The 25505-nt window shown below is 41.3% G+C and overlaps 1 protein-coding gene across 1 annotated transcript in view; it reads left to right on the top strand.

Annotated features, from left to right (window-relative positions):
- Positions 1-24824, top strand: part of LOC105474842 (contactin associated protein 2) — a 2256224-nt gene extending 2231400 nt beyond the window's left edge. The window contains exons 23-24 of the mRNA XM_011729645.2: positions 13065-13145; positions 19140-24824. Of these exons, the coding sequence (XP_011727947.2) occupies positions 13065-13145; positions 19140-19339 (281 nt within the window). The 3' untranslated portion in view covers positions 19340-24824. The remainder of the gene's footprint in view (positions 1-13064; positions 13146-19139) is intronic.
- The last annotated feature ends 681 nt before the right edge of the window (positions 24825-25505 follow it).

The following is a 25505-nucleotide window of genomic DNA, read 5'->3' as shown; positions in this document are numbered from 1 at the left end:
TTCACCGAGCTCCCAAGCCATACATCGTGGAAGTCCAAAGCCCTCACTGATAATTGCATAATGCTCAGGGGATGTGTTTCTCTGCAGAAGTCTGAAGACAACAGATCCAGGGTCTCCTGAAGACTTTCATCTTATGAATTGTGCAAATCCCTGACCACTCCCTGAGGAAAGGCGAAATACATCAGAGAATGTCCTTAAAATATCCCTTTTTGACTTACTATAATTGGTTGCTTTCCTCTTTTAACATCATAATCTTCTCAGCCACCCTCTCCCGGGAAACTGGGGCTATTTCTATGACTCAGCAAACAACCAATTCTTTGCTAATAAGGAAACCACAGGTTCTCTTAGCTGAGACTCCTGTATAGCAGGTGTGTTCACAAAACTTGGTGAGCACCCATTTCTGTGACGCAGCATTCCATAAAGCCAGAGGCAGTCACTGAGGCTGTCTGACATACCGTAATATGACCATATGGCTTCAGTGTCCTGTATTGCACCCATGCAGCAGTAGAACCAGCAGTAAATTTTTTTTTTTTTTTTTTTTTTTTTTTTTTTGAGACAGGCTCACTCGTCGCCCAGGCTGGAGTGCAGTGGTGTGATCTTGGCTCACTGCAAGCTCCACTTCCCGGGTTCACACCATTCTTCTGCCTCAGCCTCCCAAGTAGCTGGGACTACAGGCACTCGCCACCACGCCCGGCTAATTTTTTGTACTTTTAGTAGAGACGGGGTTTCACCGTGTTAGCCAAGATGATCTTGATCTTCTGACCTTGTGATCCACCAGCCTCGGCCTCCCAAAGTGTTGGGATTACAGGTGTGAGCCACCGCGCCTGGCCAAGAATTTTTTTTTCAAAAAACAAATCCATAAGCTTCAGAAACTTCCACAGTTCAGTATTTTTTAAAATGTCTAGCCAGGCGCAGTGGCACATGCCTATAGTCCCAGCTACATGAGTCCAGGAGTTCAAGATCAGCCTGAGCAACATAGCAAGACCCTGTCTCTAAAAAGAAAATTTAAAAATGCATCTGTTCTCTCTCATGTATGCCTTTAAATGCATCCATAGCATCAAGAACCTAAATGCCAACATCCCAATATTTTTTCTCCCTGATACACTAGCTTTAGAGACTCAACTTGTATTTTTGCTTTGAACCAGGAAAAAGGTATTCAAGGTCATACTAAGATAACCATTTATTAAACTCCTTGGCTGTTTTTTCCTAAACTGTAATAAACTCCCCCGCTCCAACATTCAACATACTAAAGAATTCTCTCTGAAATTAACACAGTGTTCCTATTATTGCTTTCACAACACTAAAAAGAAATAGAACTAACGGAGTTGAACTGTGAGGCATCCTGGCAGGCAAATCATTAAATTCACACAAATGATTCGGCCAAGGGAAAAGGGACAAGGTTCTCAGAAGGAATTATTTCAGTTCCCTCTCAGGCACTGCATTAAATTAAAACACACGCACACGCGCGTGCACACACACGAGCAGCTGGAGACCTGAACCACCAACGGTCTACATTAAATTTCTGCAACTGAAAGTGAGGCGGGTATTCAAGCACTCTGGAGCCTCTTAGAAATACAGATGCCCAGGTCCCCCACCCAAGACCAACTCAGGCAGAAGCAGCATTTTTACCAGAGCTCAAGGCATCTGCATGCCCCTTAATGTTGTAAAGCTCTGAATCAGAGTGCTCTCCCGCAAAGGCATCTCAGACTGAGACAGGAGGAGAAAAAGCCTAAAGAGCTTCAGCACTTTTTCAAGGCCAAAGAACCCACCAGTTACACAAGTGTAGAGCCCTTTGTCCCTGACACTCAGAGCCCTGCATGCATAGGAAGTGACAGCCCCTTCCGGGGAACCCTGCTGCCGCCACGCGCATTCTGGAAACTGTGCAGCAGGAGAAACAGCGCTTTCCCTCAGACCAGGGTTTAAATGGCACTTCCCGAATTTATCATTTTCCCCCAGATTTGGGGCTTCTTCCATCTTGCACTCCTGTTAACATCAGCATGAATTCATAAACACCTTAGAGCGGAAAGGAAAAGAAGCCGCGACAAACCTCAACAAAGAGCCATACGGCAGTGTTAACCAAGTGGTCCAGTCCTGCCTCAGCGTTTACAGGGGATTGGTTCCAGAATCCCCAAAGACACCCAAATCCACAGATGCGCAAGTTCCTGATAGCAAATAGTGTGGTAAATACCTACATATAACTACACACACCCTCCCATATACTTTAAATTCTCTCTAGATTACTTATAATGCCTAATACAACATAAATGCTATGTAAAGAGTTGTTGGCCAGGTGCGGCGGCTCACACCTGTAATCCCAGCACTTTGGGAGGCTGAGGCAAGCAGATCACGAGGTCAGGAGTTCAAGACCAGCCTAACCAACATGGTGAAACCCCATCTCTACTAAAAATACAAAAATTAGCCAGGCATGGTGGCATGTGCCTGTAATTCCAGCTAATCAGGAGGCTGAGGCAGGAAAATCGTTTGAACCCAGGAAGCAGAGGTTGCAGTGAGCTGAGATTGCACCACTACACTCCAGCTTGGGTGACAGAACGAGACTCCATCTCAAAAAAAAAAAAAAAAAAAAAAGAATTGTTATACTGGATTGTTTAGGGAATAATGACAAGAAAAAAATATCTGTACATGTTCAGTACAGATGAAACTTTCTTTCCTGAATATTTTTGATCCGAGTTGGGTTGAATCCACGGATGGGGAACCCGTGGATATGGAGGGCCAGCTGGATGGCTGCCCTGGCAGTGAGGCTCTCTGCTCCAGACTTTCAAGGTTCGCCCTGAGAACTACAGTAAGATGCACGGACAGAGTCCTGAATGAGGAGTCAAAAGACCTCGTCCTTGTAGCAGTGACTCCGGCACCCATCAACCACATGGCTTTAACCTAATTATCATCCATTCTGCATTTTTGCCTCCTCAACTGTAGAGAGGTTGTGGAACTACAGAATCTATAAAGGCCAGCTGTCACAATCAATACTCTGCAAGTGCCCATAATATTTTACAATAATAACTTGGACCATTGCTTTATAAACAATTATAACTAAACATTAAGACTGGAACAATTTACCCACCTGAGAAATAACAAGACATATTCATCTCACATGAAAATGGACACCAAATACCTTACCTTAGTGTTTATTTCATGAAATACAAAGTCTGAGCATATATTAATAATGAGCTATTTTCTTTTTCTTTTTTTTTTTTCTTTTCTTTTTTTTTTTTTTTTTTGATACAGAGTCTTGCTTTGTTGCCCAGGCTGGAGTGCAGTGGCACAATCTTGGCTCACTGCAAGCTCCACCTCCCAGGTTCACACCATTCTCCTGCCCCAGCCTCCCGAGTAGGTGGGACTACAGGCGCCCGCCACCACACCTGGCTAATTTTTTGTATTTTTTAGTAGAGACGGGGTTTCACCGTGTTAGCCAGGATGGTCTCTATCTCCTGACCTCGTGATCCGCCTGCCTTGGCCTCCCAAAGTTCTGGGATTACAGGCGTGAGCCACTGCGCCCGGCCTAATGAGTTATTTTCAATTAAAATACATCTTTGTCGTTAATCAGACAAGAGTGCAATGTCAGCCTGCTCTGAGAGTATTAATAAATCTTTTTCCTGAAAGGCAATTGAGACAGTTCAGAAGTTAACTAAGTAACTGGTAGAAAGAGGGAGTACAATGCAATCAATTGCCCGTTCAGTCCTTTCATATGAAAGTTGGTATTATTTAAACAATCATAACGTATAGCCGATGATGACAAATCTGTGTATTCTGTTTCTCTTCACTCGACCTCTTTTGGCCACTGGATCTTAGATGATCATTCTAGCAGCTGCCACTTTCTCACTCCTTTAAGAAGAAATGTAAGGCTTGTTTAACTTCTCAAGTCAGAAGCCAAGTCACAATCACCTTCCCCTATTTGAAACTGGAAATGTCGGCTAGCTTGTTTTTTTTTTTAGAAACGGAGGCAACGGGTAGAGAGAGAAATGTGAAACTCAGGATCATGTCAGTCCATGCCACATCATGCTCTGCCCACAGAAAAACCTGCTGACTTTGAGAAATCGCTCCCTCCCAAAAATGTGATTAGCAGGGATCCTCTTTTAAAATAGAACAATGTCCCTTGTATCTTCAGCATCTTAGTCGATAACCATTTGTTTTCATATCTGTTTCAGAAATATCAATAGTGAATGACTAAAAACAGTAGTTAAGAAAAACAATCATTTTCTGCTATATAACTCAGATTTGAAAAGAGAATAAAATGTAATACAACAAAGAAGCTAAGAACAAGGCAGAGATACCTTATCTAGCCCAGACCTCACTGTAAAAATAATGTTGCAATTTAAATTAAATTATAATTAATAGCAATTTTGTTGAAGTGTCTCAAATTATTACTTTAGATGCTGAAACTCCAGTGGTTTCCATGGAGATATTTTCTCTAGGAGATGTCAGATATGATCTAATTTTTTTGTCTCTGATATATGACAACCTGAAGCTTCCAGAGCCTTTCATTTTGGGGGAGTTTATGTTAGATATTTCAATTTATTTTTATATGCACTTCAATATGTTTTGTTTGCAATTGGTTTCTGAGCCTAAATATTTTGAAACTTAGTAAATAAGGACCACAACCACTAAATTTATCTTCTGCAGATTTAAAAAAAAAAAAAAAAAAAAGCTTTACTCTCTCCTTATTCACTAGGACAGACAATAAATTATAGGCTAAAGAATTCAAATCTCTTTTCAATATTCTGTTCTTACAATTTTTTTTTTTTTTCTTTTTGAGATAGAGTCTCGCTCTGTTGTCCAGGCTGGACTGTAGTGGCACGATCTCAGCTCACTGCAACCTCCCCCTCCTGGGTTCAAGCAATTCTCCTGCCTCAGCCTCTCAAGTAACTGGGACTACAGGCGTATACCACCATGCCTGGCTTTTTTTTTTCTTTGAGACGGAGTCTCACTCTGTCACGCAGGCTGGAGTGCAGTGGCGCAATCTTGGCTCACTGCAACCTCCACCTCCCGGGTTCATGCCATTCTCCTGAGCCTCAGCCTCCCAAGTAGCTGGGACTTCCAGCGCCTGCCACCACACCCAACTAATTTTTTGTATTTTTAGTAGAGACAGGGTTTCGCCGTGTTATCCAGGATAGTCTCGATCTCCTGACCTCATGATCCGCCTGCCTCCGCCTCCCAAAGTGCTGGGATTACAGGCGTGAGCCACGGCACCCAGCCTCTAGCTGTCTTTTAAATTCATTTCTAGTACTTAAGCATCTGCCCTGAAACTTGTTTTATAATTTTTCATATTTTGTAAATGGAATCAAAAGTTATATTCAATATAATATTTTAAAGCACGATTTACACGATTCCTGGTTTCGTGTTTCTGCAAAGGTAATGGGTCATTCTCTCTGTGCTGCTTTGGCCCATCAGGGGTCTGTATGTGTCACCAAAGGAAGGTCAGATTTTTGTGCTTCTGCAACGTGGGCTCTGAGTTCTTAGCCTGCCACATTGCTCAGCTGATGCTGCCATCATGTGTAATTATCCTTTGTCAGATAACTTCTGAAGAAAAGCAAACACAGTCAGAAGCCTTTAGATTTCGTTGGCTTCCCCAGACAGCCCACTAACCACAGAAAAAGCAGTTGGGCTAAATTGGTTGGTTGCCTTCAGACCCTACCATGATGTTGGTCATTTGATAGAGCTGGCATAGACTGATGCCTTCTCATCAGAGACAATTCAGCTGAGTGTTTAATGAATGGTTTCTGGAGCCAACTTCTGGGTTCAAATACTAGCTCCACCATTTCCTGGTTGTGTGACCTCAGACAAGTTTTTATCCTTCCAAAATGGGATGAATGTGTCAAGGCTCACATGAGGATTAAACGAGTTAGCATGAAAAGGAGTGGCAACAGGGCCTGAAATGTAGGAAGTGCTATTATTATTTCCTAAACAGCTTGTTCCCGAAATCTGAATTTCATGTAAATCAACATGAAATGTTTTGTACTCCACAACAGAAGAAAAGCACTTCTGGGCCAGTTCTACCACAACTAACCGCTTGATTTTCTGCCATTTTTGCAACTTTGCCTTTGAAGGTTGCTCTATGGTCGTAGAATTCAAAGTTGGACTGGGCCCTAGAAATCTTAGTGTTTGAGGAAACTCTAGTCCAAATGATGACTCATTTCACATAATCTTAGAAGTTAGAGCTTTACCAGTCATTGCATCTAAACAACCTATGTGGCCTTTTGTTTGATGTTGGAGTTCAGAAGTTGTCACTGGCATTCAAGAGTCCCTCTTGCCCCAGCGGCCAAGGGAAGGACATCACCCTCACCCCTGCCCAGCACACAGATGTGAGAGGTGCTCACTCCTTGGTCATCTTGCTATCACAGCAAAGCCTTTCAGGAATGTAGTGGAGAGAAGGGTGAAACACCTTTAAAAATGGAATGAAACTGGCCGGGCGCAGTGGCTCTCACCTGGAATCCCAGCACTTTGGGAGGCCGAGGCGGGCTGATCACGAGGTCAGGAAATCGAGACCATCCTGGCTAACACAGTGAAACCCCGTCTCTACTGAAAATACAAAAAATTAGCTGGGCATGGTGGTGGGCGCCTGTAGTCCCCACTACTCGGGAGGCTGAGGCAGGAGAATGGCATGAACCTGGGAGGCGGAGCTTGCAGTGAGCCGAGATTGTGCCACTGTACTGCAGCCTGGGCAACAGCGTGAGACTCCGTCTCAAAAAAATAAAAACTAAAAAGAAAAGAAATGGAATGAAACTGTCATATTGTATATTCTTTTTTAGAAAATGAAAGTATACTTTTTCTCACCCAGTTCCAACATATGACTGCCCTTACAAAGTATGTTTGATTGTTTTGTTTTCTTAACTTGAAAATGAAAGAAGGGAAAATGTACAGTAGTGAGCTCTCAGACTGCTTCTCATAGGGGAGACAAAGACAGTAGAAGGGAAGGTGTGACTGCAGCATGTCTGAATATGTTTGAGGACTGATCATGTATCTGCCTTCTTGGGTGAGGAGCACAGTAGTACATATGTGTGTGGGGGCACTAAAACCTTAGCCAGACTGTTTACTAAGCATGCGCCTAGGAGAAGAATCTCCCATCATCAATTCCTCCAACAATATGTCCTGCCTGGCCTGTGCCGGGTGGAGGAGGGGAGGAGAGCTAATCTCTGAGTGGTGCAATGGAAACATGGTCTACAAATATAGGAACAGGGATGACCACACACAAGAAGGACATGTGCAAGGGAAGTATGCAGAAATATGCGGGCTTTTGTAAGACTATAAATCAGACTGGAATGGCACCATGCTTTGGTGGTTAACCTGGAGTGTCATTTGGGGATCCAGAAGAGAAGTGTGTTGAATATAGTCTCTGCTTATTTGATGAAAGACTGGTCTTGAGAATGTTATAGCTAGTCTATTTTAAACTAACACTCCAAATTTGGACCTACTCACAATGCTTCCCAACGTATAGGTTCCTTGATACTCCAACACCACTAAAATTGTTCAGCTCTCCCAGCAAGCTGGGTGAGGGGAACATGGATGTTAGCAGAATAGATGAGCTTTATCATCCATGTCTCAGTCATGTTTCTTGGTCTCCATTTTTCTCTATGCACATGTCCAAGAGCATGTTGGTTCCCAGGGGAAAGGACAGTTGCAATAAAATATATCCATCAAAATAGCAATTGCTTTGATTGCCAGAATAAAATGGCTTTGCCTCAAGGGAGTAAGCACTCACATGCATTAGGACAACCAGGCTTACGTTATAAAGAGATCCAGGAAAACATGAATGCTCACACAAAACAAAGATTTTGCCCTTGAAATGTATAAGGCTTCCTGACCTGAGGGTTTTCTACAAATTGTTTTCTAACAATAACCAAAGTCCAGTGGACTAGGAGTCATTAATATATTTTCTATATTCAATATGTCCATCTCCTTTGTTAGGAATAAGAATCCTGCCTCACTGTAAGGATTGAGTTGAGACTAGGCATCTGACTTTCAAAATTCTACCTGCATAGAAGGCTTTATTATTAGAAGAAGCTATACAATGTTTACATACCTCTTAATAGACTGATTTTAATTATGCCAGTCAATGGACATCCATTTAGCCCTTGCTACTGCATTATTAGTCATTGGAACTGCAAACACGATTAAGATTGGTCTCTGACTTTAAGAGGATGACTGTTATGTAAGAAGTCACAAGAATTAAGACTATTCCCATTTAGAAAAGGGACACACACAATCTGAGGTCACTGAGGATACTTTTAGGAAAGTAGTAAGATCTGATGGACAAAGAAAAGGAAAGTAAACCAGATGTCCAGACAGAGTGCCATATGGAAGAGAAAAGGGGTGTCAACTGGAAGCATCAGGAACTCCTATGAGACGGGAGAGTTCCCTGGACCCCTTCACTGGACTTGCAATGGGTGCAGCTCACTCAAACCTTTTGTGAAAGGGGAGCACACAGGCAAGTGGGTGCCGCAGCTGGGGTGAACGCTTTTGGGCTCTGGTCCCACAGCAGCTTCTAGGGGTATGCTCTTTTAGCAGTTGCTATCTGGGGATGGCTAAGTGTTAGCCAGCTCAGTGGAGACAGGGTGACAGCCTTTTACCCCCTGCCCTCTTGGTACTCAGGTCCTTATCTGGCGTCCGAGAAGGATCAGGTCACAACGGTTTTATTGAGTGATGGAAGTGGCTCTCAGTGGGATGGGGAGCCGGAAAGGGATGAAATGGAAGGATAATTCTCTTCAGTCATCCTGAGCCAAACTGCTTTCCAACTGTCCGGTTGCCTCTTCAACATTCAGATGCTTCTTCTCCTCTTGACGTTCAGCCGCTTGTTCTCTTCTCTCCTCTGCCACGCTGCTCTGCTCCTCTGCCAGTGGAGCTTGGGGTATTTATGGGTACAGGATTGGGGGGCCTGGCAGGCCAGGGTGGTTTTGGAAAAAAGCAGCATTTGGGTGGGAAAACAAGGCTGTGTAGTTATCATTTAGGGCTGTGGGCTCAGGTTTGTGGGTGGAACCCTTGCCAGGGACTCCACCCTCTTCTACCCAGTATTTCCCTGCCTCCTGCCCGTATCAGCTATACCTACAATGTTGAGTTGGAAAAGTGACCCCAGGAGGGAAGGGACAGGAGAGAAATACAGCTCAAGGGGGGCCTTCTTCACTATGCCCAGGAGTTCAGATTGATACCCAAAACAATCCTGTGATATTTTTAAATGTTCCTCTCTAGCGCTTGTCATTTTCCTTGCATCATCTCAGGTAACTCCTTCCACTATTTCCATATGTTCTGCTACTGTTTTTATTGGTAACCTCAAGGGAAACAGGAAGAGGTCTATGAGTATCTCTTAAGCATCTACATTTTTCTGCAGCTTTGTGGCCAAGGATGCAACACCATAAGACAGGCTTTGAAGCAGAGAGAAACCATGCTGTGGTCTACCAGCCATGTCACCTGAGCCAGAAAAGCAAACCATTCACGGTATTATGAATATCACACAATAGAATAGCAACAAATTACCACTGTAATTTTTTTTGTTTGTTTGTTTTTTGAGACGTAGTCTCACTTTGTTGCCAGGCTGGAGTGCAGTGGTACAATCTCAGCTCACTGCAACCTCCGCCTCCTGGGTTCAAGCAATTCTCCTGCTTCAGTCTCTTGAGTAGCTGGGACTACAGGCACACGCCACCACACCCAGCTAATTTTTTTTTTTTTTTTGAGAAAAAAATGCACGCCACCATGCCCAGCTAAATTTTTGTATTTGTAGTAAAGGTAGGGTTTCACCATGTTGGCCAGGATGGTCTCGATCTCTTGACCTCATGATCCACTTGCCTCAGCCTCCCAAAGTGCTGGGATTACAGGCGTGAGCCACCATGCTTGGCCTACCATTGTAATTTTTTAATCACCATACTTAATATATTTTGAAGGTACATATTGTTTAAAGAAGGTCATGACGGGGCAGGGAATAGGGGAAGACAAAAAGGAGGTCAGGAAATTTCTGCGTTTATCAAAAGGAGACAGGAAATATGACTCACTCACAAAGTATCCAAATATCTAGTAAATATCTCCACCTGGGTGTCCTCCACCTGGGCACCTCCAACTCAGTATGTCCAATACAAAACTAATTAATTCCTCATCACCTAAAAGGGCTCCTCCTTCCATAGTGCCAACCCAAGCCAAACTGTCTGCAAGCGGGACCTCCTCAACCCTTCAACTCCCTGTCCCTTTCTAGCCTTCAAAAGGCAGGGTAGAGAAGATTGTTGACTTTGGAATGAACCCTACCTGGGTTCTAATTTTAGCTAGACTGCTCACAAGCTTGGTGACTTTCTAGAAGGATATGGACTAAATAGTGTCCAGAGAAGAGTAATGATAATGTCAAAAAGTCTGGAAAAGATGGGCAGTAATGTGCAAGTTTTCATTCCTGAAAAACAGCTTGTGGTCTTTGAAGGGTGTCTTGTGCCAGGGAATTGTGTACATTCATAACCAAATCTTCCTGTGCTTATGGTTTGTGGGTGGCATATCAGGCAATTTACTGTAAATGGACAAGTTCATAATTGAAACCACATCCATGCCTCAGTATATTATCTAGACTATATAAATCAAACTGTTCAAGGATGCATGGAATAAACAGACCATGTTGGACCAGGAAGTTCTCATTAGCTAGAGAACTTTATTCTCTATTTTATTGTTCACTGTGTATCCTCAGCACTTGGAATGAAGTCTGACATATAGTAGGCATTCTACAAAGATTTAGTGAATGAGTGAATGAACACATTTGTCACATCTACTAATAGTACTTCTCTGAAGATTCAGGTTTAAAAAAGAAAGCCAAGGTTTTTATTATATGTTTTTATGTAAACCAGGTTTATTCCCATAGGATAATTTTAGGATTAATCTTATATCTGATGATAAGCCTAATAAATGAAAGATCTTCGCATTCTTGGGCTGACATTTGGGATTGGGAATGTTAATCCATGCTACCTACCCTAGAAGATCCTGAAGGGAAATGGGAAAGTGAGCTGATGGGAAAGTAGCTGACTACACCGTACTACGCATTGGTTCTCCCCATTTCCCTACCTAGCTAACTGGATTTAGGATTGGACCAATTTGGCCGGGCAAGGTGGCTCACACCTGTAATCCCAGCACTTTGAAAGGCCAAGGCAGGAGAATTGTTTGAGCCCAGGAATTCAAGACCAGCTTGGGCAACATAGGGAGACCCCATCTCTACAAAAAATAAAAAATTAGCCAGGCGTGATGGTGCACGGCTATGGTCCCAGCTACTCAGGAGACTGAGGCGGGAGGAACACTTGAGCCTGGAAGGTCCAGGTTGCAGTGAGCCATGATTGTGCCACTGCACTCCAGCCTGGGCAACATAGCAAGACCAAATCTTAAAAAAAAAAAAAAAAAAAAAAAAAAAAAAGGATCAAGCCAGTTCAAGCAAAAACCATCAGTGGTCTATTTTGCATCCCCCAGTTAAAGACTTGGGGGAACATGAAATCCTTGAATACTCAGAGTTAAGTTTGCTTTCATTTGTAGCTTTCTTAATGTCTGTGCTTTTTACTCAGATAGTTGAGATAATTTGGAATGTAAAGTATAATTTTCCTCATCCTAAACAAAAATATCAAGTCTAGCCAGGTGCAGCGGCTCATGCCTGTAATCACAGCATTTTGGGAGGCCAAGGTGAGTGGATAACTTGAGGTCAGGAGTTTGAGACCAGGTTGACCAACATGGTAAAACCCCGCCTCTACTAAAAATACAAAAATTAGCCAGGCCTGGTGGCAGGTGCCTGTAATTCCACCTACTTGGGAGGCCGAGGCAGAATCATCTGAGCCTAAAAGGCAGAGGTTGCAGTGAGCCGAGATCACACCACTGCCTGGATGACAGAGTGAGACCCTTTCCCCAGCTCTCACCTCCATAAAAAAAAGAGAATATAAAGTCTAAAAGAGAAAGGATTAAATCACATGTGTTGACAGAATCTGGAATCTCCCTTTTTGGTTGCAGCTTCCCCCCACCATAAAAAAAAGAGAATATAAAGTCTAAAAGGGAAAGGATTAAATCACATGTGTTGACAGAATCTGGAATCTCCCTTTTTGGTTGCCGTATTTCCAAGGGGAGAGGAGGAAAAAGGGCTCTACCTGCTTTTTATCATTATCCTGGATAATCTTGGAAGTCCATAGCCCAGGAATATATTAGTGTTAGAAAATGGAGTATGTAGCAACATTCTCCCTGAATCATAACATAAACCTATTTGCCTATTTGAAATGTGTACACATTTCATTGTACCAAATAAGTACTTCTAAATTCTTTTTACATTTAATTGGTGCCATCCAGTAGCCAGAGCTTGCTTTAGACTAAGGTGACCTGCTTCTATTGGAAGATTTACCTTAACTTCTCCAACAGAAGACCAACAAATGTGAATTGTTTCTGAAGCTGGATTAGGTCCTATGGATGACAGAAGATAGATTCTGCCTTTTCCGGGCTTAAAATTTGTTTTATCTTAGAGAAATACCTAAATATAACACAATTGATTCTTATTATTTATAATAGGGAAAGAAATAGATTCACTAGGCAGTTATATTCTTCTCAACTGTTTTGAATTATTACCCCCTTACAAACTCCTGAAGTGTGCCAGTGGTCTTACTACAGCCATGAAAAATACAAGTTTGAAGGAATGATTCCTTTTTAAACTTTTTAATACTGTAGCTGTAAAAAGCTCATCTACAAATATACTGAATGCCACCAGTTGTGCATGGGGTTAAATGTGGATGGGAAGCAGATTTCAACCAAATGTAAGAAACATATTCAAATGCATAAACTCGTCTGTCTGTGGAACTAGAGCCAGCTCAGGGAGTTCTAGGATTCTCTAATATTGCTCCAAGTGGTAAGTCATGTTTATCTAGGCCTTGTGCAAACAGAAACAGCAGGTACAGGGATGGAGGCTGTTGTGATTCTTTTGTGAGACAATGGCAAGACAGGGTCCATCAGATATGGAGATTTCATTTGGAAAAACAGTAAGTGTTAACGAATTGTATGGAGAAATAGGTTTCAAATTATTTGGGATCAATATACTTGACTCTGACACTTGACTCTTTCTTTCTGTACAGCCAGTGCGGATTTTCCATATAATCCAGGACAAGGCCAAGCTATAAGAAATGGAGTCAACAGAAACTCGGCTATCATTGGAGGTAGGTGATGTGTAGAGCAGGCTCATGTGGGGCTACTCACCTATGGAAAGCAATAATTGTCAATAACATAGTAGTCTAGGAAAAAGTTTTCTAGATTTTTACATGATTCATTTTGTTGTTTAAATAGTACACAAGATTATGAATTCTGATATGCAGAAATATAGTAAATGTGGCCAGACACGGTGGCTCACGCCTATGTAATCGCAGCACTTTGGGAGGCAAAGGTGGGCAGATTACCTGAGGTCAGGAGTTCTAGACGAGCCTAGCCAACATGGCGAAACTCCATCTCTACTAAAAATACAAAAATTAGCCAGGCATGGTGGCTCACACCTGTAATCCCAGCTGCTCGGAAGACTGAGGCAGGAGAATCTCTTGAACCTGGGAGGCAGGGGTTGCAGTGAGCCAAGATTGCACCACTGCGCTCCAGCCTGGGCAACAGAGCAAGACTCTGTTTTAAAAAAGAGAGAGAAAGATACAGTAAATGTAACATGGCTACTTTTTTCTTTTTTTTAGATGGAGTCGTGCTCTATCACCTAGGGTAGAGTGCAGTGGCGTGATCTCAGCTCACTGGAACCTCTGCCTCCGGGTTCAAACAATTCTCCTGCCTTAGCCTCCCTAGTAGCTGGGATTATAGGTGCCTGCCACCACGCCTGGCTAATTTTTGTGTTTTTAGTGGACACGGGGTTTCACCATCTTGGCCAGGCTGATCTCGAACTCCTGACCTCGTTATCCACCCGCCTCAGCCACCTAAAGTGCTGGGATTACTGGCATGAGCCATTGCGCCTGGCCTAACCTGGCTACTTTTTAATGCCGGCTTGTAAAAAACAAATGGTAGTGGTAAGCTGGACAGACTCAAAATATGTAAGGAGGTAGTAGTGATCATAGCCAGGACATTTCTTTATCCCCTCTGATCTTTTTCAGTCTCATCCTTTTGCATCCCAAATGGTCCAGGATAGCATACTATAAAAAATGAAAAGGAAGGCTGGGCACAGTGGCTCACACCTGTAATCCCAGCACTTTGGGAGACCGAGGTGGGTGGATCACGAGGTCAGGGGATCGAGACCATCCTGGCTAACATGGTGAAACCCCGTCTCTAAATACAAAAAAAAAATTAGCCAGGCGTGGTGGTGGGCGCCTGTAGTTCCAGCTACTTGGGAGGCTGAGGCAGGAGAATGGTGTGAATCCAGGAGGCGGAGCTTGCGGTGAGCCAAGATCACGCCACTGCACTCCAGCCTGGGCGACAGAGCAAGACTCTGTCTAAATAAATAAATACATAGAAAAGAAAAGGGAAATGCCAGTCTGGTTTCAGTTATCATAATGCAAATTATCAGAAAATTACTGGAGATCATTATTTTAAGTGAAATAAGCTAGGCACAAGAAGACAAATATTGCATGTTCTCACTGATACACAGGAGTTAAAAGATTTGAACACATGGAGGTAGAAAGAAAAACAGATAAGAGAGACTGGGAAAGTTGAGGAGGAGGAGGAGGGAGAATGAAGAGAAGTGGGTTACAGGGTGCAAACATACAGTAAGATAAACGGAACAAATTCAGGGTTTGCTAGCAGGGTAGGATGACTATATCTAACAAAAATGTATTATACTTGGTTGATGAGCCCCTAAATACTATGACTTGATCACTATTGCATGTATACATGTAACAAATGTTCTCATGTAGCCCATAAATTTGCACAATTAAAATTTAAAAATAAAAATGTATCAGAAAATTAACAAGCTGTAGCATCTAAACTATTCCAGTGTTTTCTTCTCACCGGGGCAGCTACATAATAATTTGACTCTCCTAAGATAGCTGTTGAGCCTCATGCGTAGATCAATATTGACATCCCTATTGCCATCAATATCCCAATCCTCACTGTTTTTTGCTTTTTTTTTAAATCAACTTAATTGAAGTATAATACATACCTATAAGTGTAACAGATCCCTAACTTTTTTTTTTTTTTTTTTTTTTTTTTTGAGACAGTCTCACTTTCCGTTGCCCAGTCTGGAGTACAGTGGCATGATCTCAGGTTTAGTAGAGACAGGATTTCACCATGTTGGCCAGGCTGGTCTCGAACTCCTGACCTCAAGTGATCCACTCGCCTCAGCCTCCCAAAGTGCTGGGATTATAGGCGTGAGCCACTGCGCCTGGCCCCAATCTTTTTATAATTCGTGGTTGATTTGTCCTATCTAAAAAGTCTGCCTACCCAAAAGTTTTGAAGATTTTCAGCTTTCTTTTAGAAGTTGTATCGCTTCATCATTTACCGTTAGATCTTTAATCACCTCGATTTGATGTTTATAAATGGTGTGATGTTTATAAATGGTGTGAGAGAAGAGTCAAAGCCAGTGTTTTCCAAATGAATATCTTGTTATTCCAAGACCATTTGTTGAAAACAAAAAAAAACTATACTTTTCCTCAACTGAATTTTCTTGGCACTTTTTTTAAAGCAACTGACCATATGTGTGTGTGTGTCTATTTTCTAGGCTTTTTGTTTTGTTGGTCTATATATCTTTCCTTACCCAATACCATGCTTGCTTTATTGTTGTATCTTTTTTTGTTGAGATGGGAGTCTCACTCTGTCACCAGGCTGGAGTACAGTGGCACGATCTTGGCTCACTACAACCTCTAACTCCCTGGTTCAAGCGATTCTCCTACCTCAGCCTCCCGAGTAGCTGGACTTACAGGCATGCACCACCATGTCCAGCTAATTTGTATTTTTAGTAGAGATGGGGTTTCACCACGTTGGCCAGGATGGTCTCGATCTCCTGACCTTGTGATTCGCCCACCTCGGCCTCCCAAAGTGGTGGGATTACAGGTGTGAGCCACTACGCCTGACCTGTTGTACCTTAATACAAAGTGTTGAAATAAACAATATAAGTTCTCTAATCTTTTTTTGTTTTTCAAAATTATTTTGGCTATTCTATGTCTTTTGCATTTCTATATAAAATTTAGAATCAGTTTACAAATTTCTACCAAAAAAATTGGCTATAATTTAGATTGGGATTGTATTAGACCTATAAATGAACATCTTAACGATACTTAGCATTTCTATCCTTACATGGTGTATCTATACATTTATTTGTCTCTTCAGTTTCTCTCAGCAACGTATTGTGGTTTTCAACGCAAAGTCTTGAACAACTTTTAAATTTGTGCAATTACTATTAATTTCATTTTCTAAGTGTTTCTTTCTGGCATATAAAAGTATAATTGATCTTTTATATCAGCCTCATATTCTGTAACCTTGCTAAATTTGCTGTTAGTTCTAATAACTTTTTTTGTATATTCCTTAGAATTGTCTACCTAAACACAAGCATGTTATCTGAGAATAATGAGATTTTTTTACTTGTTTCTTTCCAGTCTATATCCTTTTATTGTTTCATTGCACTGGGTAGGATTTTCAGTACAAAAGTGAATAAATGTTGAGATTTGACAATTTTGCATTGTTCCCTATGTTAGGGGAATGTGTTTGATCTTTCACTATTAAATAGGATATTGGCTGTAGGTTTCCAACAGATGTCCTTTATCAGATTGAGAAAGTTTCTTCTACTCATAGTTTACTGAAAGCTGTTTGATGAATGGGTATTGTAAGTTTTCCAAATGCTTTTTCCACATCTATTTAGATGATCATACTGTTTTACTCCTTATTTGCTTAATGTGGTAAATATTTTTTAATGTTAAACCAAACTTGCATTCCTAGGATTAACATTACCCTAATATATGATCTTTTTTACATATTGCTGGGTTTCATTTACTAAAATTCTATTTAAAAGAATATTGTGGCCGGGCGTGGTGGCTTACGCCTATAATCCCAGCACTTTGGGAGGCCAAGGTGGGTGGATTACCTGAGGTCAGGAGTTCAGGACCAGCCTGGCCAACACAGTGAAACTCCATCTCTACTAAAAATACAAAAATTAGCTGGGCGTAGTGGCGGGCGCCTGTAATCCCAGCTACTTGGGAGGCTGAGACAGGAGAATTGCTTGAACCTGGGAGGCTGAGGTTGCAATAAGCCCAGATCATGCCATTGCACTCCAGCCTGGGCAACAAGAACGAAACTCTGTCTTCAAAAAAAAAAAAAGAATATTGCTCCACAGTTTTCTTGTAATGTTTTTCTGGTTTTAGTATCAGGATAATGCTGGTCTCATAAAATGAACTGAGTAGTGTTTTCTCCTCCTGTATTTTAAGAAAGATGTTTAGGATTGGTCTAATATCATTAGATAATGTTTAATAGTATTGTTCGGGTCTTTTAAATTTTTGCTGATTTTCTGTTCAATTGTTCTATCAGTTACTGACAGAACAGTGTTAAAATCTCCAACTATAATTGCAAATTGGTCTAATTCTCCTACCAGTTCTGCCAGTTTTTGCTTCATTTATTTTGTACTTAGGTTAGGTTTATACACATTCGGAATCATTATGTCTTCTTGATGAATTCACCCTTTTGCCATTATGAAATGTTCTTCATTTCTACTAACAACCTTGTCCTTTGTCTCATATTAATGTAGCTATTCCAGCTTACTTATGATTATTGTTTTCATATCTTTTCCTACCCTTTTACTTTTGACCTGTATTTAAAGTTCACGTCTTGTAGACATCATATAGTAGGCATCTTTTTTATCCACTCTGTCTCTACTTCTTAATTGGAGTATTTAGATCAGTTATATTTACTTCTATTTTATCTAGTCTGTATTATTTCATCCAGTATTTTTTTCTTTTTCCTTTTCAGACAGAGTCCCGCTCTGTCACACAAGCTGGAGCGCAGTGGCACGATCTTGGCTCACTGCAGCCTCCGCCTCCCAGATTCAAGCGATTCTCGAGCCTCAGCCTCCTGAGTAGCTGGGATTACAGGAGCTGCCACCACACCTGGCTGATTTTTATACTTTTAGTATAAGAGACCGGGTTTCACCATGTTGGCCAGGCTGGTCTTGAACTCCTGACCTCAAGTAATCCACCCGCCTCAGCCTCCCAAAGTGCTGGGATTACAGGCGTGAGCCACCACACCTGGCCTGATCCAGTATTTTTTTCATTTCAGACACTGTATGTTTCACCTCTACAAGTTCCACTATTTCATTTTTTCCTCTCATTTTGATCATATTTTCCTTTAAACCCCTGTGCACATTTCTAATAGTTATTGTACTATCCTTGTCTGCTCATTCCATGCTCTTGTCATTTCTGAATCTCCTTCTAATTGACTGATGTTTCTTCTGGTCAAGTGACATTTTCCTACATTTTTTTTCTCTGAATTATTTTTCTCTGCAGCTTGAAGTTATTTAGATGTGCTTTAAAGCTTTTTCAGGACAGATCTAGGGTAGTCTTTATTCTAGGCCTATTTTAGCAAACATCTTCAGCATGACCATTCTATAACTGTATTAAATGCTCTGATTATTCAATGAGGTCTCTTCAGTGTGGTTGGTTGGAACATAAACGTCTCCCAGCCCTCTGAGCGCTCTGGTTTTGGCCTGGCCTATGACTTTCATTCTGTACATGCACACGTTAGTGTCATTCTGACACAAATTCAGAGACACTTCCGTGCAGATTATTAGGGTTCTTTCTATACACAGCTCTCGCACGCGCTCTATCTCCCCTCTCCATTCAGGGAAACCACTGTGCTTGCTTGTGCTGCCCCTCCCTACATTGCTGTCCAAAAATTGCTGGCAGCCAGAAAACGAGGAAAATTGTAGGACTCCTCCTTTTTGTTTCTCTGTTCTCAGACATCATGGTTCCATTCTGCCCGTTTTCTAATGTCTGAAGACTGTCATTTCATTGATTGTGTCCAGTATTTCAGTTACTTTTGGCTGGAAGGGAAGTTACTCTTGATTTTCCTGTTACTCCTTCATGGACAAAAACAGAAATCTTACTTCATTTTTGTTATCTTTGTTGTTTTGGAGTTTGTGTTTTATATGGGAGAGGGCTGTGTCTGAGGGAGCTGTAGTGAAGTGGGGACAGTGTTGGAGGGACACCCAAGCCCTGTCTAACCTCTCGTGCTTCTCCTTTCTCCGCCAGGCGTCATTGCTGTGGTGATTTTCACTATCCTCTGCACCCTGGTCTTCCTGATCCGGTACATGTTCCGCCACAAGGGCACCTACCATACCAATGAAGCGAAGGGGGCGGAGTCGGCAGAGAGCGCAGACGCCGCCATCATGAACAACGACCCCAATTTCACAGAGACCATTGATGAAAGCAAAAAGGAATGGCTCATTTGAGGGGTGGTTACTTGGCTATGGGATAGGGAGGAGGGAATTACTAGGAAGGAGAGAAAGGGACAAAAGCACCCTGCTTCATACTCTTGAGCACATCCTTAAAATATCAGCACAAGTTGGGGGAGGCAAGCAATGGAATATTCTTGAGACTGATGACAAAAAAAAAAAAAATTTAATATTTCTTTATAGCTGAGTTTTCCCTTCTGTATCAAAACAAAATAATACAAAAAAATGCTTTTAGAGTTTAAGCAATGGTTGAAGTTTGTAGGTAATATCTGTCTTATTTTGTGTGTGTTTAGAGGTGTTCTAAAGACCCGTGGTAACAGGGCAAGTTTTCTACATTTTTAAGAGCCCTTAGAACATGGGTATTTTTTCTTGAGAAAAGCTGATGCACCTACATATGGCCCCCAACATTCTCTTCCTTTTGCTTCTAGTCAACCTTAATGGGCTGTTGTAGTAACTAGTTCGTGTTCATATACTATTTCCTTTGATGTCCTATAAGTTGGAAAAGAAAGGGGCAAAGAGAACCTATTATTTGCCAGTTTTCAAGCAGAGTTCAATCTATGCCAGCTCTCTGGCATCTGGGGTTCCTGACTGGTAACAGCAGTTGAAGCAAGAGAGTGCATGGCACCTGGTGTGTAACGACACAATCAGCACAACTGGAGGAGAGGCATTAAAGAACCAGAGAAGGCAGTTTATATTGGGGTTGTTGGTTTTTCATTGAATTCTACAAGCTAATATTGTTCTAATATGTAGTCTTAGACCAATTCAATATCTGTAACTATCAGCTGCAATACCATGGTGACCAGCTGTTACAAAAGATTTTTTCCTGTTTTATCTGAAACATACTGGATTTATATATGTATAAGCGCCTCAATGGGGTATTAGAGCCAGATGTTATGATTTGTTTGCTCTTTTTCTTTTAAAGTTGTAGCGAACATATGGATAATTTCTAGTGAATGCATAAATTAGGTTGCGCTTCTTATTTTGCTTTAAGTCTCTGGTAGTTTTTCCACCCCTGTGATAAAATCCTAATAGACCGTGTCCTATAAATGGATGCAACACAATAAAGTTATTACGGCTGTTACTCTGGATGATATGGAAAACACTGCCATATTTTAAATCAACTACTCCACGTGTTTTTCCATGCAATCACACTGCTGTGATTCAGGGATCTTCTGAGATGGACACATTTGAACCTCAAGTTCCTCACAAACCTGGTACCTGTTGCTTCTCAGACGATGGACAAGTGTAGTTAGTCACACCTCTTAGTTTAATCTGAAACCTTGACCCAGCTGTGTAACAAATAACTCATTGATTATATTTAAAAATAATACACTTCATGTAAACAAATGGGGACAATGCATCCAAAAATAATCTTATTTTTTAAACAGATTATACAAAAATTATTTCTAGAAAGACTACCATTTGTGATCATTATATTTCAAGCCTCTTATACTTAATAAGCACTTTTTTAAAAATCTTGAGATCCCACCATTCTGAGGAATTAAATATGATCACTTTTTCCTTCTTTGCCTGGGAGAGGTTAAGAGGAGGTTTCAGAGGTATAGATGCTATTGTTCTGATGGCCCGGCTCAATAAAATGGAAATTCTAGTTGGTTAGAATAATGCATTTTTTTTTTCAAGATTCTCAGTATGCCTAACTTATTGGGGCATGTCAGTTTCTTGGGTAATGGAAAACATTACCTAGAGTTGCTAGTGGCACATTACACCAGTACACAGCACATTCCAAAAGACACATTGGACCAGTTAATTCCCATGCAAGTCAAGGTAACAGAACAAAAGGGAATCCTGATGCCCTTTTACCATTGCTGGTTGAGCTCAGGCACTGTCATGGACACCCTTAATTTTAAAAGGTTTTAATCATTCTTCTATAAAATACATTTAAAGTGGAAAAACATTTAATATCACTAAATATCAGAACAATGTAACATTTACAAATGAAATATTGAAAGCAAAGGCTGTTTTATTTAGCCAAGATGACTACCATTAGGAGTTACTGTATGTACTGTTGAACGCAAATTTTAAACATAACATTTTAAAAGTGTTTCTGATTTTTAAACCTGGTTTACAGGTATTACTCCTGTACTTATCAAATAACGCCCGATGGAAATTTATTATTTCTTGCAATTCCCACGATAGCTCTGTTCATTATGCATTGTCAACACTTTTCCTTTTTTCCCAAAATGAGTAGGGGATTAAAGTCACCCAAAACAGCTTCTGCTACTAAAATGTTCTCATCCTTTCTCCTCCCGCAAAAGGTGAAAAATGAGATCCAATCCTCTCACCAAAATTTCAAACCTAGGACACTGGAATGACTGCAGGGATCAGTGGTTCTCCCATATCACCATCAATTAAGACATATAGGATACTCTCTCTCTCTCTTCAAGAGGGTTACAATATGGCCATCAGACAGGAAACCAAAAGGTGGATAAAGTAATTAAGTGCCAAATAAATGCTGGAAATCTTGACCTCTTCTTGGGATTATGAGATTAACAAAAATCCCTACATCTGCTTATGAAGGCCATATCCAGTACATTTTAAGTGGTAAATAATATATTTATGTGAAGAAAAGGAATTAACTGTTTCTTCCAACTCTCTCCCTGGACAGCCTAACACAGTGCAGCCTCGATAACCATGACATTCTCACCCAAGCTCTCAGTGCCTAATCCTGCTTTGTCATTCAGTTCTCACACAATCTTGACATCTTATATTCCAATACATTATCAAGCAAGCACAAGTATATTGGTAGTAGCCTCTTTAAATAATATGTATAGACAACAACAACAACAAAATAGGCTGTTCTAAAGTTTCAGGGAAAGTTAATGGCGGATTTAAGGTTGTGCAGGAAACATCTGTGTATGAAGCAAATATCGATGTTTTGGAAAGATAGGAGATGACTTTGAATGAATGCAAGGTTAGTGCGACTCTAAGCTCTCAAAATAGCAGACTCCCTAGAGTTCAAGAAAGCTGGTCCAGGAGGTTGAAAAAGTTGTTTTATTGTTAAATTATTTTCTGGCCCTTCTTAATATTTAAAAATATATTTCCCCTTGTGGCTTTCAACCAACTGCTCAAAGATACTTGTTATGTGGAAGTTTTCATTAAAGAGCTGAAAACAAGAATTTAGACAGCCTTTACTAGAAAATGTCCTACTGCCCTGCATTTGACAAACAAGCATCCTTTACTAACAAGAACAGGAATTCAGAGGCACAAGAAAAAGCAATGGCATGAGCCAAAGAGTCTATCTTAATATTACTTTTGAACATCTGCTGAGCAGCCACCATATATGCAGGCTGAGAGCTGGGCACAGACAGAAGCCACTGGAAGCACTTCAGGAACAAGCACACAGCTATGGGACTTGAACATGCAAGTGTTCAGGTCGCGTCAAGAAGCTTTTCTTTCCTTCTATGATGCAATCTGTTCTTTTCGATCCTACTTTTTTCTCTCTTCCTCTCCTTGCCACACTATATCCTGCTCTTACGCAGCAAACTTTTTAATGGCCCCTTTATGTTTCATGCCTCCAAACAACACTGAATTTGAAACCCCCCCTTTTGGCCGGGCGCGGTGGCTCACGCCTGTAATCCCAGCTCTCAGGGAGGCAGAGGCGGGAGGATAGCTTGAGCCCTGGAGTTCGAGACCTGCCTGGGTAATATAGCGAGACCCCGTTCTCCACAAAAAAGAAAAAAAAAAAAAAAAAAAGACACCCCCCCCCCTTTTCTTTTCACCACTCTGTTGAGCAATTTTCCCAAAAAAAGGCAGCAATTATTAAACTTAATTCAAGTGAGCCAAAGATAGGTCCTAAATTGCTAGTCCCAATAGAACCACCTGATCCTAAACCAGTGAGAAACAAACAGTAACAATATCCGCCGCTGACTTCAGCTAAGAATCAACGGCCCCTGCCCACCTCCCCCTCAACTTTTCTTTCTTTTGAGACGGAGTCACACTCCGTCGCCCAGGCTGGAGTGCACTGGCGCCATCTTGGGCTCACAGCAACCACCTCCTCCTCCCGCATTCAGGCGATTCTCCTGCCTCAGCCTCCCAAGAGCTGGGATTACAGGCACTCACCATCACACCCGGCTAATATTTTTGTATTTTTAGTAGAGGCCGGGCTTCACCATGTTGGCCGGGGTGGTCTCAAACTCCTGACCTCAAGTGATCCGCCCACTTCGGCCTTGCAAAGTGCTGGGATTACAGGTGTGAGCCACCGTGCTGAGCCAGCCCCATTTTTTAAATGATGATTTGATAAGAGTGGACCCTGAGAATTAGCTGACAGCATCCCCTTTCTCTCTCCCTGCCTTGGTGTGACCCTCCCTGTGTGACCTTGGTTAAGTCCTCGAACTTTTGTCCCGTATTTAAGATGGAGCTGTTTTACCTACTTCATAAGACAGTTGCAAGGTGCCATTGATTCTTGACTGCAAAATACCCTGAAACCCTTATATGAAGGCTTAAGTCAACGGAGCCTAGTGGAAGATTTGTGGCTTGTGGTTGAAAGTCACATCAAAAGACAAATGTGGCCACGTTCAGGAATTGGAGACTTACTGGCATGGCTCTACAACTGCTCAATTATTAATCATGCAGACTAACCTGTCAACACTGGGAGATGCAACATAGCAAAAGGACAGAGAAATTAGAATATTTTGTGCAGAAAGCCCTAAATTCTCACCTGAATGTAACTTATAGCTCCCTTACCTACTCTTACACATGCCTTCCCAATATGCTAGACTGGCTTATACATAGGCCAACACAAAATACAAACGTGACATGTTCATGTAGCCTAGTGGCTCAGTGCCTATTCTCCATGTATCTGCATGGTAATGTTGGAAACTTTAAGTACATTTCTTTCACAGCAGTTTTCTTCATAAGTGGTATATAAATCTCATATTCAATGAAATGGGGAAATCACATTGAGAAGTTGGTTTGTTATCTCTCATTGAGCAAAGACTGGCAGGAGATAATAAAAATAAATATGGGCACACACGTATTAATATACAGCACGCATTTACAAGTTTATTTTCCAGATAAAATTGTGGTATAAGAACAGTTCTACCAAAACAGTCTGCACCATTTCCAAGTCTCAGTTAATTTACAGCAACTGCTGCTTTTGGAGATGGCTGTGAAAATATGGAAGTTCCTCTCAAGTAGGCAAAGAAACAGTTCTAGATTTACTGATTCTAAGTTTTATTTTGTCAAGTTTTTAAAATTTTCTCAGTGAGCATGGTGACTGCAGAGGTTAGCGTTGTGAAAAGCTGGGCTAAATATTCTTTCTGTAAAGTCCAATAGGATTCCATCCCTATGAAATAACACAAAATTTCACTCTCTAAAAGCAACAGCATGTAAACTAGAATGAAAAAAGGAAATTATGTACGTATGCCTAATATTCTTTGTGAATGTCTTTCATTTAACTAAAATTATATTAGAAACCAGATTGATAAATAAAAATTTCAACATAGTTTTAATTATCCTAAAAGTGATTCTTCGTGTTTTGAACCATTTGTTTCTCTTAACAGCAATTTTCAACCTTCAGCAAAAGTAAGTTCCAAGCACTGAAATATAAGCCTACTGAGACTATCATCTTTCCACAAGCTGTGGAGATATAGTCACTCCTGAAAGACAGCTCTGATTTGGATATGTCCATGGTTAACCGTCTGCCACAAATACCTCCCTGTAAAAAGAGGAGTTTTTCTTGAGTAGCTTAGTGGACACTGACTTAGGTTAATTTACACACATCTTGATAAAATGTGGTTTGAGTTCAGTTATCTCCAGAATACATTCTGATGCTTATTTGGAATGAGGGAGTAACACTGGATAGTGGGCACATGGATCCAAGCCAGGGAACTAGACAACAAGGACTTGGCATGCATCGGAAGTGCCACTCTGTGTGCTTTTTAGATCTAAGTTATTACTCATACTCGCTAATTTTCTGCAGTGAGCAGCTCTATGCAAACCACCACCACCCCAAAGCCAAGGAAGCTGAGAGGCCAAAGAAAGAGGCTGAGAATCCAATTTCTCAGGAAGACACGTTTCACAGGGAATTATAAACAAAGGCCATGTCTCAGGCACCCCACAAGACAGATGGTGAATGCCTGCACTGTTACGCCCCCACACCTCCTACTCCCTAGACCCAGGACTTATCCACCACAGGGAAAGG

The sequence above is a fragment of the Macaca nemestrina genome, chromosome 4 (assembly GCF_043159975.1).
Source record: "Macaca nemestrina isolate mMacNem1 chromosome 4, mMacNem.hap1, whole genome shotgun sequence".
In the NCBI taxonomy this organism is placed as follows: domain Eukaryota; kingdom Metazoa; phylum Chordata; class Mammalia; order Primates; family Cercopithecidae; genus Macaca; species Macaca nemestrina.
The sequence above is the reverse complement of the archived record's forward strand: the minus strand, read 5'-3'. Positions and strand labels throughout refer to the sequence as shown.